General features: G+C 37.6%; 1 protein-coding gene across 10 annotated transcripts in view; it reads right to left on the bottom strand.

Moving 5' to 3' along the window:
* The window catches only part of DOCK3 (dedicator of cytokinesis 3), a 289,619-nt gene that overhangs the window by 158,890 nt on the left and 115,612 nt on the right, over window positions 1–15,117 (bottom strand). For all 10 annotated transcript variants that reach the window (XM_025271944.3, XM_025271942.3, XM_025271937.3 and 7 more), the window contains one exon: window positions 5,265–5,349. In XM_025271944.3, the coding sequence (XP_025127729.2) occupies window positions 5,265–5,349 (85 nt within the window). The remainder of the gene's footprint in view (window positions 1–5,264; window positions 5,350–15,117) is intronic.

A 15,117-nucleotide genomic window follows, 5' to 3' on the forward strand; every position in this document is an offset into this window, starting at 1 on the left:
TCACATGGGTAAGAAGAACAGCTGCTGATTAGAATGGTTTTGTTCTTTTACCAAATATATTTAACCCTGAATAAAACTGAAGTACAATTAAATATTAAGTGCATCTCACTAGCTGTAGTAGTTATTAAATATTCATGTCCATTATTAGCTATAGTAGCTAATTATTATCGACTATTAATGTTCATCCATGGGAATACATGTTCCCATGATACATATTAAGTATAATTAAAACAGGTCTCCACCAGCTGGGGAGGTCAGCACACAGAATGCCTATGTACAAAAGAATACCCCATATATAAAATAGGTCACAAAAAAGCTTTAAGAAAATCATGCTTTAAAAAAAAAAAGCAAGCTTTCTATGGTTTACTGACCCATATCCCACTGGGAAAGAAGTTACTGGCCTGAAACTCTTTCCACTGCTTTATTTTATTTTTAGGGGCTACATTAAGTCATTCTTCTCAAGTGAATTTACTGACTAGCTCTTAAAAGTGACTACCAATTCATATTCACTTACAACTATATATGGGAGTTCACAGCTAATTTCAGTGTAACTCATCCCGGCTGACAGTAACAGACATCATTCTAGACTTCAGAGGTATCAAATCTGGGAAGAACTCTTCAACCAAGTCTGAAGGCACACCCACGGGTGGCCAGAGAATGGCATCAGAACCGGCATTCTGGAATGTCTTTCATTGCACCGTAAGGAAAAACCACTACCCTGCTGGCAGGAAGCGGTCAGCTGGCCAGCTAGTACTTCCCTCTTCAGAACCATCATCACCTGTATTAGAGCTCTAATGTATTATGTTCCCATGTTTACTGCCCAACTCCAGATTTTGCCCTACCAGTGCACGAAGTACCTATCTTAATCATCTTTATATCCTAAGGGCAATATACATACAAAACACACATTAATTAAGTAATGTATGGACTACACTATTGCCTCTGCCAAATTTTACGCCACAGAGAAGTCGTTTTTAGCCCTTTGGAGTCTCTGGTACATTAGTTCATAAAGGTCTAACGACATGGTGGGGGAGGGGAGTGTAGCTTGAGGCATTCTATTCAGTTGAATAACACAATTAACTGCCTGCTATATACACTGGGAATTGTGTTCGATACTGTGGGTCTCACAAGGAAATGTAAGACATATATATCTGGTCAAGATCACCAACGAAATGATGCTTGATGGTTATAATAAATAATCTAATCAATTGATTTAAATCTAGAAATGGAAGTATAAACATTGATCTTTCAAAAAAACATCAATTGATTAAAAGTTAAATAGCTCTAAAGGCTTGCAATAAAAAAATCAGTCCTCCATTCACCCAATCCCATTCCCCAGAGATAAGCAATTTCTAGTCTTTATTGTGTTTTTTTCTAGCATTTATCATATATTTCAAAATGTCATATTCATACTGGCTCTTTTTTAAATCCAGTCTGAGATTTATCTACTGGCTTCTTATGGTAGCTGAAGATTTTAACACTTGTTTACATCTATTTCCCTTCATCCATCTTCCCAGTAGCTCACAAATACGGTTAAAACTAGTTTATAGTATTATAACTTTTATATATAGTTCACTTCTGAGCCAAGGAATGTACTTCAATTAAATTTTCTTTCTTCTACTACTTTATGATTTTGTACTGGATTTATTTAAATTACAGGGTCTTTTCTACAACCACCCCCCTGCCCACAGCTCTATAAACACCTTTCAGCAGCAGATCCCACCTGGCTGCCCTCCTGCTTTATCATGGACCAGTTACTCTCTAGGTCTATCACACAACTGTCATCCTGCACCTTCCACTGATGTGAACCTAAGAATTCTTTGCTCCTCCTGTTTGAGTTAGAATCTCTTTCCTGGATGGGACATTTAAGCATCTTTTCATTTACTTCTTCATGTCAAATAAATAACTTATTTCTCTGTTGTTTCCTGAAAAGGGATCAAAGAATAAGGTTTGAGATTTTGAGCAACCAAAGTTTACTTTAGGCTACTTCCCTACTTGATGGATAGTGTGGCTGAGTAAATACAGAATTCTAGGTTAAATTTTATCTTCCTTCAGAATTTTAAAGGCAATTTCTCATTATTTTCTAGTTTTCAATATTGGTATTAAGAAGACAAATGCTATTCTTACAACAAATCCTTTCGCAGGTGACCTATTTTTCTCTCCAGAAACTTTCAGCTTTAGTGAGCTGAAATGTCACCATTAAGTGATAAATATTCAGGCTTTTTTAATTTGAGTACTCCTATCTAAAAGTTCTGGGAAATGTTTTCTAGCTTTATTGATATACAATTGGCATAAACATTGTATGAGCTTAAAGCATACAATGTGGTGATTTGATGCTGTATATATGGCAAAGTGAATACCACAACGTTAGTTAATACCTCCTTCATCTAACATTTACCTTTGTGTTGTTGTTACTATGGTGAGAACAATTAGATCTACTCCTTGGGTAATTTTCAAGTACATAATGCATTATTGTTAACTACAATCACCATGCTTTAGATTCCCAGAAATCAATGCTCTCATAACTGGAAGCTTGTACCCTTCAACAAAACCTCCTCATTTCTCCCATTCCCCAGCCCTTGGCAACCACCAATCTACTGTTCGTATGAATTCAGCTTTTTTAAAATTCTGTATACAAGTGAGATCATAAAGTATTTGCCATTCTCTGACTTACTGCACCTAACAACATAGTGTTCTCAAGGTTCATCCAAGATGCAAATGGGAGGATTTCCTTCTTTATTATGACTGAATAATAATTCCACTGTATGTACACACCACCTTTTTCTTACCCACTCATCCATCAATGAAGACACAAGTTTTTCCCATGTCTTGGTTACTATGAAAAATGCTTTAATAAACATGGAAGTAAAGCTATTTCTTTGAGATGGTGATTTCAGTTCCTTTGGCCCTATCACCAGAAGTGGGTTGCTGGATCATACAGTAGTTCTACTTTCTATATTTTGAGGAATTTCTATTCTATTTTCCACAGTGGTTATACTTATTTTTATGTTTTCTATCTTTTATTCATATTAGAGTTATATATCACCATATTGCAGTATTGGAGTATTCTGAATTTGACTATATACTTATCTTTACTATTGCATTTTACATCATCATATGTTTTTATGCTACTAGTTAGCATCCTTTCATTTCAGCCTGAAGAACTTTCAGCATTTCTTGTAAGGCAGGTCTAGGAGTGAAGAACTCCTGTAGCGTTTCTGTGTCTGGGAAAATCTTCCTAACTCCTCTGTTTCTTAAGGACAACTTTGCTGGGACACCCAGCATATTGGGACAACAAATATTCTTGGTTGGTAGCTTTTTCCTTCCAGCACTTTGTATCATCCTACTCTCTCCTGGCCTGCAAAGTTTCTGCTGAGAAATATGCTGTTAGTCTTATAAGGGTTTTCTTATAAGTGACAAATTTCTTTTTTTCTTACTACTTTCAAGATTCTCTGTCTCCTTCACTCTCCACATCTAATTGATCATCAAAATTCATCTGCATTCTCCATGGTATTTCTTCTCCATTCCTACTGCTGCCTAGCCATTATTTCTTGTCTGAATCATTTCCATGGTCTCTTTCCTCCCTCATTCCAGTCTTCTGCATTTTATACTCTCTCAGCATTTAAAACCCACATCCAATCACATCACTCCATGGTTCTATCAGAGTAATAGTTCTATCAATTTGGGGCTTACAAAGGCTTGCATGATCTGGCTGATGTTTCTTTCTTGATTTTATCTCACAATTACTAACACGTACTTATATGTCAAAGTTACCAAGTATCTTACAGTTTGCTGGAATTACTACCTCCCTATGCTCTGTGCCATTTTGGGATGTCTTTTCTTTTGGCTTGTCTTTCTGTTGAAGCCCTGCTCATCCCTCAAGACTCATCTTAAGTATCACTTGCTTGGAGGCTTTAATTGGAAGTTTTCATAGATTTTTCCCAGCCCCAGGATATCAGTCACTCCCTCTAACAGCAGGAGTGTATATCTTAATTATTACATGCAGCTCATAAACATTCTTGTTTGTGGTCTATCTGATCCCACTAGAGTAATTTTTAAACATGGGGACCATGCATGGGTTTCAGAGGCAACTATCAATTCCCTAAAATTGAGTGTAGAATTTTGTATGCAAAATCATACTTGTATTGTCCTGGGAAGAAATATTATCTGATCCTCTATAACCTAGAAAGAGCAACCAATATCCTAGATGGTGATATTCTTAAGAAAAAGAATGTCATGATCATCTTTAATTTCATACCTATCACTTTATGACAACTGAACACAAATGCTTTTGTATTCTTATAAATATACATAAGCAAATATACAGAAGCAATTGATATGTTATTTGTATATTTTATTTAGGCAAATTTTCTGTGGTCCTTGACCAAGCAACATACTTTGCATCCTCTGCGTTCCCTTAAAAATATTACATTTTCTTAACAGAAATTTGTAATGTTTTCTAAAACTTGTAATTCTAGCCAATATAGTCTCACCTCAAATATATTCTCCTCAAAGTGAGGCTTGACTCAGTCCCTTAGTCTAAGCTTAATAATCACCTGAGATTTCTTATGTTTATTTGTTTTACTTTAAAATTTCATACCTTTGTTTTAGTTACTTCTTCTCACTCAGCATGCAAAATGTCACCCACCCTGGTCATCAATCAATTCAATATACTTTTATAATAACCAACAGATAGTTAAAGATTTATCTTAGAAGTACTGGTACACTGATAAACAACATCCTACTGTATAACACAGGGAACTATATTCAATACCTTATAATAACCTATAATGGAAAAGAATCTGAAAAAGAATACACATACACACATAAAACTGAATCACTTTGCTATACACCAGAACCTAACACAACAATGTATATCAACTATAACTCAATAAAAAAATGTTTTAAAGAAATGCTGGTACTTTATTTCCAGGGTTAATCACTACATTAACTAATAACTGGCTCTTTTCAGCTTCAGTATCTTCTCTTTTAGTAACTTCTTCATGCTGAAGGAGCTCTCTTCACCAGCAACACCAACTGAGAAAGGACCCGTAGACATTACAGTAAGCCCAACAGCCCTACACAGTAATTCCCTTTAGAGATTGAGTATGATAGGTACTGTCCTGATAAGGAAGACCCCCTTAAATACACTTGAAACAAAGGTGAATGATTTTAGCAATACTGTTTCATAATGTAATTAGAGATAATAAGAGAGAAAAAAATTAAGTGTGCAGGAACAAACTACCCTGTGTAATATTTCTTACCATTTTATAGAGGTCTGAGACACTGATCTGGTCTGAATCCACTACTTCAAAGTCCTTTCGAGGCACCAGATCCAGGCCCAAATGCCTAGGAAAGAAAAAGACGATGTTCAGCATGCCGTGTCCTCAGATTACTCACCTCTCTTTATATGCCTGGAAGCCTATGCCAGCCATGATGTTGTGGACAGAGGTTCAGATGCTGCCTTAGCAGGAACATGCCTTTATCCAGCTTAACTGTGACTCACAAAGAGTCAGACATGAACAACAATGTTCACCTTTAGATAAATAAATGAGGCTAGGAATATTAAGACTGTGACAATTTTAGTCATCAAGCAGTTCTCCCTGTAATGCTAAAACAGGATTCATTCAGTATCACATTTGTTAACAGATTGCTTGAGTTCATTATGGATGGATTTTCTTTTCTCTTATCATTAATAAGTCTCGTTTATTTTTCTATTTCCCCCTATCCTACAAGTATGAACAAGGCTCAATCTATGCATTACTTTCACTAGGATAAAAAAAATTATTTAATGTCCAAGTAGATATGGAATTCAAAGTTAAATACAAAAATAAGCTCCTGGGAATTCCAGGAGGTCCAAAATTCTGTACTTTCAGTGCTGAGGGCACAGGTTCAATCCCTGGTTAGGGAATTGAGATCCTGCAAGGCATGTGGTATGGCCACAAAAAAAGGAAAACAATTACTCCTAAAAGTATTAAACTCAAAGAAATGCATGTTTTGGTTGCGTTTTATCTCATTTTCAACTTAATTAATATTGACATTGGGTTATAGTAAAGACTTCACCACACATTAGCCAATATCTTAAGACATTTTAGATGGAAGTTTAACCAGGGAGCACTACTACTGAAGAAAACAAAACTTCAAAGATCTGGTGTAACTTGGGCAGAAGGAACAAGTGATGATGATTAATGGTTGGTTAGGAGGCAATATAGGACACTGGAAATAAGTCTGTACAGGAAGAGCTCTTAGGTTCAAATATGGTACATAATTTCTTTCCAATACATATTAGGTCCTTTCCAGTCTCTAGAACAACAGCTCTAAATCTGGAGGCCAATGAATTAGGGGGTTGTGGAACCCTGCAACTACTTATACAAGCATGTGCATGTGTTCATGTATTCATTTTCTCTGAGCAGAGGGCCTATAACTCTCATCAGGGTTTCAGAGATGCTCTGTAATCACCCTACTCTAAAACAAGTGTTATGAATTACTGCACCCAGCAAAGTATTCCATAGATGATGGAAGGAGAAATATATATATATATATATTTCTCTTCATCTAGATTATGAACTATGTTTCGAATGCTAACATATGCTAACAAATTCTCTAGGTTCTTTCTGTGCATAAAACTCCCACTGAGAAATAAACCTTTACTACATTACACTGAAATCTGAAACTCTTATTTGAAATAAGCCATGTATACATCCAAAATGCAAAAGTACTTTATTATAATTTATACCTTATTTTATAGGAAAAGGTTTTTATATTTTTATATTTTATATCAAGAAGTTCAAGAAATTGTAATAAGAAATAAGACTGATAAAATACAAATGGGAACTAAAACCTACATGAAGAAGCCATAAGTAAATACACTAATCACACAGACGAGTATGATTACTATGATCAAAAATTAAAATTTAGATGTATAGTTTTTGGCAGGCAAGAAAAAAGAAAACCATTTTCCTATTAAAGGATAAAAATCTTTTATTTTTCCGTTATCTATTACTATAATTTGTTTTATTCTACAATAGAGAAATGTGAGTTTTTAAAGAGGAAACAATTTTTTGGTACTAAATGCTAAAAAAAATAAATATCTACTTTTTCATGATGAGAAAATCAGTAATACGCTGTTGGCCTTAACTACAATAGTTCATAGTTTAAAGGTAAAACCACGCCATCAAATATGATTCCTGAAGTTAACGCTCTTAAATCTGTAAGAGATTTTATTTCCTGTCTTCATTCATCAAAGAGGTACTCCATTCAATCAGCTCTTATTAATTATTCTTAATTTCTCTGAAATAATTTCACGCCTCTGGCTTCTAATACTTATAGCATGTAAAGGCAGTAGTGTCATGGAGAGCAAGATATAGTTGAAGCCCATCCTTTCTCTCTCATCTTAAAAAGCAATTTATAATTTAAAGATAATGAAGTTATGATATCAAATATTCAGAATACTTTTACATGCATATGGAAAAACAGTGGAAAGATCACAAAAATGATAATAGAATTTGTATAAGAAAGTGAAATTAGACAATTTATCAACCTAAAACATTTTACAAATTTTCTGTAGTCATGCTGTGAAAACTTCTTTAAATACAAAAATAAAGATTTTATGCATATTCTTTAACCACTGGTGGTCACAAAATGCAGGAGGTAGTCTCAATATCACAATAACGTAACAAATAGAAAGACTGTACAAATAATCCAATCAAAACAGATGTTTTCATTACAATAACTTAAGAAAAAATCCACATGGATCTAAGTCAGTAAGGCTATGAGAACACGTGCCCAGTGGTAGTGCACCACATGCAGTCTCCAGGAGCTTGTCTGGAGGCATCTATGAAAACTCTACCTTAGCACTGTGAAACCTTAGCTGGCTTGTCCATTCAATTATTCACCCATATATCCATCAACTCATACCAAAGACATTGGCTGAGGATCTATCATGTACCATAAAATGGTGTTAGATATAGGAAATAAGAGTAGTTTTGAGCCAAGCAAATGTTCATATTGAGCATGTTAATTCTCCCCTAAAAGCAAAGTGCTTTCCCTCTCCTAGAAGTCGCTAGAACATAGTACCGTTGTTTCCTGTTTCCTTATCTTGCTGCTGCTGCTGCTAAGTCACTTCAGTCGTGTCCAACTCTGTGTGACCCCATAGACGGCAGCCCACCAGGCTCCCCCGTCCCTGGGATTCTCCAGGCAAGAACACTGGAGTGGGTTGCCACTTCCTTCTCCAATGCATGAAAGTGAAAAGTGAAAGTGAAGTCGTTCAGTCCTGTCCAACTCTTCTCGACCCCATGGACTGCAGCCTACCGGGCTCCTCCGCCCATGGGATTTTCCAGGCAAGAGTACTGGAGTGGGTTGCCATTCATTATCTTAGGAAGTAATAAAATGATTAACAGGTGATCTAATTAAACCAAATGCTGATTTCCTTCTAAGATCATCTTCAATGGAAGAAGAGCAGTTTCCAAGAGCTAAAGTGAAGAACTGTCCTCAGTGAAAGAAGGCAGAGATGGTGCACAGGGAGAAACAACACATGTTCACTAAAATTTCACCCTGTAAAAGAGATTCCTGGCTATTTCTTCCTATAGAATATTCTAAAAATAGTGAACAGTTAAGCACAGGGGATAGTCAACTTAGTCTCTTCTCATAGCAAAGGAAGGTAGTGCATCAGAGTAGTTAGGCACATGCGCTCTGATATTGGATTGCCTAGTTTGTATCTTGACTCTCCCACAAGTAGGACTCTTCTTGACTCTTTTCTACTATCATAGACTAGTGTAAGGATTAATCCATGTAAAGCACTCACTACACTTCCAGACACTGTGAACTGCTTCCAATGTTACAATTACCATTATGTGTTACATCATTAGCTAAAATATGACTTAAAGTACAAGGATTGTGATTAAAGAGAATGTCCAAAAAAAGACTCCTAAACAGACAGACACAAGCAGGAGGCATACAACTACATATGTATCTACATATAGACATAGTTCAAAATTGGGAGAGGAGTACAACAAGTTTGTATATTGCCACCCTGCTTATTTAACCTATATGCAGAGTACATCATATGAAATGCCAGGCCGGATGAATCACAAGCTGGAATCAAGATTTCCAGGAGAAATAAAAACCTCAGATATGCAGGTGATACCACTCTAATGGCAGAAAGTGAAGAGGAACTAAAGGGCCTCTGGATGAGGGTGAAAGAAGAGAGTGAAAATGCTACCTTAAAACTCAACATTCAAAAAACTAAAATCATGGCATTCTGGTCCCACCACTTCATGGCAAATAGAAGGGGTAAAAAATGGAAGCAGTGACAGATTTTAGGTTCCTGTACTCCAAAATCACTGCAGACAGTGACTGCAGCCATTAAATTAAAAGACATCTACTCCTTGGAAGAAAAGCTATGACAAACCTAGACAGCATATTAAAAAGCAGAGACATTAATTTGCCAACAAAGGTCCGTCTAACCAAAGCTATGGTTTTTCCATTAGTCATGTATGGATGTAACAGTGGGACTATAAAGAAGGCTGAGAGCCGAATAATTGATGCTTTCAAATTCTGGTGCTGGAGAACTCTTGAGAATCCCTTGGGCTGCAAGGTTATATCAAACCAGTCAATCCTAAAGGAAATCAACCCTGAATACTCATTGGAAGGACTGATACTGAAGCTGAAGCTCCAATACTTTAGCCACCTGATGGAAAGGTCCGTCTCATTGGAAAAGACTATGATGCTGGGAAAGACTGAAGGCAAAAGGAGAAGGGGGTGACAGAGGACGAGATGGTTAGACAGGATCAATGACTCAATGGACATAAATTTGAGCAAACTCTGGGAGATAGTGGAGGATAGAAGAGCCTGGTATGCTGCAATCCATGGGGCTGAAAAAGTTGGACACAACTTAGTGACTGAACAACAACAACAACAACAAATAGATGTAGTATAGAACTGCTTCCAAAATGGTCTTACTAATGGCTTAGGTGACTGTGTGTTTAGTAGCTCAGTGGTGTTGGACTCTTTGTGACCCTTAGGACTTAGCCACGAGGCTCCTCTGTCCATGGAATTTTCCAGGCAAGAACACTGAAGCGGGTCTTCAGTTCCTCCTCTAGGGGATCTTCTCGACCCAGGGATTGAACCTATATCTCCTGCACTGCAGGTAAATTCTTTACCCTCTGACCCATTGGAAAAGCTTAGGTGAACAGTCTTCATAAAAATATTTAGTCTTCTTTCACCATTTGTTATTAATCACTATGCTGCTGCTGCTGCTGCTGCTAAGTCGCTTCAGTCGTGTCTGACTCTGTGCGACCCCATGGACGGCAGCCCACCAGGCTCCCCTGTCCTTGGGATTCTCCAGGCAAGAACACTGGAGTGGGTTGCCATTTCTTTTTCCAATGTATGAAAGTGAAAAGTGAAAGGGAAGTCGCTCAGACGTGTCTGACTCTTAGCAACCCCATTGACTACAGCCTACCAGGCTCCTCCAGCCATGGGCTTTTCCAGGCAAGAGTGCTGGAGTGGGGTGCCATTGATCACAATATTATTAATCACAATAATTAATGGATTCATCATTCAATAATTTCAATAATTCAATAAATATTTCTTAGCACCTACTCTATGCTAAGCTCATGCTGAACTAAGGGACACAGAAGTGAATGAGACATATTTCTGTTCCTACATTCTTTTAGGTGTGCCTCTCAAAAGTTCTTAATCTAACAAATTCTTTGAATTTTACATGCCTTTTGAATGTTCCATATTATATTTTCTTTTTAAAATATAATTTTATTTCTTTATTTCTGTTTGGCTGTGCTGAGTTTTTGTTGCTCTCTAGCTGTGTTGTGGGGGCTTCTCATTGCAGTGGTTTCTCTTACTGCAGAGCACAGGCTCTAGGCTGCATGGGCTTTGGTAGTTGTATAGCCCGTGGGCTCAGTACATGTGACGCCCAGGCTCTACAGTATAGGCTCAATAGTTGAGGCACACAGGCTTAGTTGCTCCACATCATGTGTGACCTTCCTGGATCAGGGATCGAACCCAAGTCTTCTACCTTAGCAGGTGGATTCTTAACCACTAGAACAGGGACACCCTCTATTCTATTGTATCTTCTTCCTTCTGGGTTTCCTCATCTGAACCACAGAACACAGAAAATAACCTGAAGTTAACTAATAATATATGATGAATGTTTAAAGGCATTTAGGACTTATTAGGTTGGTGCAAACATAACTGCAGTTTTTGCATTGCTAAAATTTGCCATTTGATATTGGAATACAGTCTTAATAAATGTGATTATGTTATTTTAATTACATCATTTAAAATACATTACATTAAAAAAAACATTTTAAAGCACATTTCTTACTCTATGTTTTTTTGCTAATGACTTATTACTTTGTTTTATATTTATTTCAGACAATGGAAATGATGTTAGACAAAAAGCAAATTCGAGTAATTTTCTTATTTGAGTTCAAAATGGGTCGTAAAACAGGAGACACAACTTGCAACATCAGCAACACATTTGGTTCAGGAACTGCTAATGAACGTACAGTGCAGTGGTGGTTCAAGAAGTTTTGCAAAGGAGATGAGAGCCTTGAAGATGAGGAGCACAGTGCCTGGCCATTGGAAGTTGGCAGTGACCAACTGAGAGCAATCATCAAAGCTGATCCTCTTAAAACTACATGAGAAGTTGCCAAAGGACTCAACATCAACCATTCAACCATTCTACAGTCATTTGTCATTCGAAGTGAAGTGAAGTGAAAGTTGCTCAGTCATGTCCCACTCTTTGTGACCCCAAGGACTATACAGTCCATGGAATCCTCCAGGACATAATACTGGAGTGCACAGCCTTTCCCTTCTCAAGGGGATCTTTCCAACCCAGGGACTGAACTCAGGTCTCCTGCATTGCAGGCAGATTCTTTACCAGTGAGCCACAAGGGAAGCCCAAGAATACCGGAGTGGGTAGCCTATCCCTTCTCCAGGGGATCGTCCCTATTTAGGAATCGAACTGGGATCTCCTGCATTGCAGGTGGATTCTTTATCAACTGAGCTATCAGGGAAGCCTTAGCATTTGAAGATAATTGGAAAGGTGAAAAAGCTTGGTAAGTGGGTGCCTCATGAGCTAACTAAAAATTTTTTAAAAATCATTGTTTTGAAGTATCATCCTCTCTTATTCTGTGTAGATCACAATAAACTGTGAAAAATTCTGAAAGAGATGGGGATACCAAACCACCTGACCTGTCTCTTGAGAAACCTGTATACAGGTCAGGAAGCAACACTTAGAACTGGACATGGAACAACAGACTGGTTCCAAATAGGAAAATGAGTACATCAAGGCTGTATATTGTCACCGTGCTTATTTAACTTATATGCAGAGTATATCATGAGAAACACTGGGCTGGAGGAAGCACAGGCTGGAGTCAAGAGTGCCGGGAAAAATATCAATAACCTCAGATATGCAGATGACACCACCCTTATGGCAGAAAGTAAAGAAGAACTAAAGAGCCTCTTGATGAAAGTGAAAGAGGAGAGTGAAACAGTTGGCTTAAAGCTCAACATTCAGAAAACTAAGATCATGGCATCCAGTCCCATCACTTCATGGCAAATAGATGGGGAAACAGTGGAAACAGTAGCTGACTTTATTTTTGGGGGCTCCAAAATCACTGCAGATGGTGACTGCAGTCATGAAATTAAAAGATGCTTACTCCTTGGAAGGAAAGTTAAGACCAACCTAGACAGCATATTAAAAAGCAGAGAACTAATACAATTATGTAAAGTTTAAAAATAAAATAAAATTTAAAAAAATAAAAATAAAATAAACACACACACACACACAAAAATAAATAAATAAATAATAAAAAGCGGAGACATTACTTTGTCAACAAAGGTCCATCTAGTCAAGGCTATGGTTTTTCCAGTGGTCATGTATGGATGTGAGAGTTGGACTATAAAGCAAGCTGAAGAATTGATGCTTTTGAACTGTGGTGTTGGAGAAGACTCTTGAGAGTCCCTTGGACTGCAAGGAGATCCAACCAGTCCATCCTAAAGGAGATCAGTCCTGGGTGTTCATTGGAAGGACTGATGTTGAAGCTGAAACTCCAATACTTTGGCCACCTGATGCGAAGAGCTGACTCATTTGAAAAGACCCCGATGCTGGGAAAGATTGAGGGCAGAAGGAGAAGGGGACAGAGGATGAGATGGTTGGATGGCATCACCGACTGAATGGACATGGGTTTGGAGGGACTCTGGGAGTTGGTGATGGACAGGGAGGCCTGGCATGCTGTGGTTCATGGGATCGCAAAGAGTTGGACACGACTGAGTGACTGAACTGAACTCTTATTTTGGGCAACAAAAACAAACCATTTCTTGATCAGATTGTGACTTGTGACAAAAAGTGGATTTTATAGAACAACCATTGATGACTAGCTCAGTTGCTGGACTGAGAAGAAGCTCCAAAGCACTTCCCAAAGCCAAACTTGCATCAAAAAAGGTCATGGTCACTGTTTGGTGGTCTGATCCACTACTCATGGTCATAGTCATGGTCACTGTTAGCTAGTCTGATCCATTACTGCTTTCTGAATGCTGGGGAAACCATTATATCTGAGAAATATGCTCAGCAAATTGATGAAAGCATTGAAAATCACAACGGCTACAGCCAGGCATTGGTTAACAGAAAGGGCCCAATTCTTCTCCATAACAATGCCCAACCACATGTCATACAACCAATGCTTCTAAAGTTGAATGAAGTTTTGCTTCATCCGCCATATTCACCTGACATCTCACCAATTGACTACTGCTTCCTTCAAGCATCTTGACAACTTTTTCAGGGAAAATGTTTCCATAACCAGCATGATGCAGAAAATGCTTTTCAAGAGTTCACTGAATCCCAAAGCATGGATTTTTACACTACAGGAATAAGCTACCTTATTTCTCATTGGCAAGAATGTGTTGATTGTAATGATTCCTATTTTGACTAACAAAGATGTGTTTGAGCCTAGTTATAATGATTTAAAATTCATGGTCCAAAACTGTAATTACTTTTGCACAAATCTTATAGTTCTTCCACAGATTCAACTGAGAAAAGCTAGAGATACTAAGATTTTCTGTGGGCAGCGACCTTTTCTAATATTTAAAAGGAGCATATATATGTAACAAATGAAAGCATGGTATACTTATATTTACATAATAATAAAATGTAACATGTAACTAATAACAGCTACCTTTTACTGAACATTTACTTGGAATAGGCATTTTACATAGGATTTTATGTATATCCCCTCTAGGAACTATGAGAAGTACACAGTTTTAAACCCATCTTATAACTGAGTAAACCAAAGCCCAGGCTACTAAGGAGCCTATTAAGGAAGTACAGTTGAGCTTGTCTCAAGCTAGGTCTGTCTTACTCTGAACCCATGATATTTCCACTATGCCTGTCACCTTTCCACTATTAATAACAACAATGAAGTTAAATACTAGTGGCTATCAGTGACTATAATCAATTTGATCAAAATAGTTTGAAGAATAATTTTGTGTCAATAGATCAGTCCAGAAAGGAAAAAAAAAAATACACTGATGAATGAGCAGCCAACAGGCATAAGAAAAACCTACCCTGCTACTTAGGTATTTTCACGTAGTGCCTATCAAATGCAGGTTCTGTGGTAAGTGCAGGGTATGCCGATGAGCAAAACAGATGCACAAAGAATAAGTATGACGTGTGCGTGTGAGTATAAGGTAATTATTTGAACATGATAACTTGACAGAAGAGTTTTGACACATACATACTTTAAACACAGTTATCTCAGACTTACGTATGACAAGCTACTGAATGATGATGGGCACAACATCTTATATTAGAACTCCAAGAAGGCATTGGAAGCTTCTACTAATTTCAGATGTCCTGAAGCTAGAAAATATCACTATGCCCTTAAAGAGAAAGTGAAAGTGAAAGTTGCTCAGTCATGTCCGACTTTTTGTGACCCCATGGACTGTAGTCCATGGTATTCTCCAGGCCAGAATACTGGAGTGGGTAGCTGTTCCCTTCTCAAGGAGATCTTCCCAACCCAGGGATTGAACCCAGGTCTCCCACATTGCAGGCAGATTCTTTACCAGCTGAGCCACAAGGGAAGCCCCAAAATACTAGAGTGG

The sequence above is a fragment of the Bubalus bubalis genome, chromosome 21 (assembly GCF_019923935.1).
Source record: "Bubalus bubalis isolate 160015118507 breed Murrah chromosome 21, NDDB_SH_1, whole genome shotgun sequence".
In the NCBI taxonomy this organism is placed as follows: domain Eukaryota; kingdom Metazoa; phylum Chordata; class Mammalia; order Artiodactyla; family Bovidae; genus Bubalus; species Bubalus bubalis.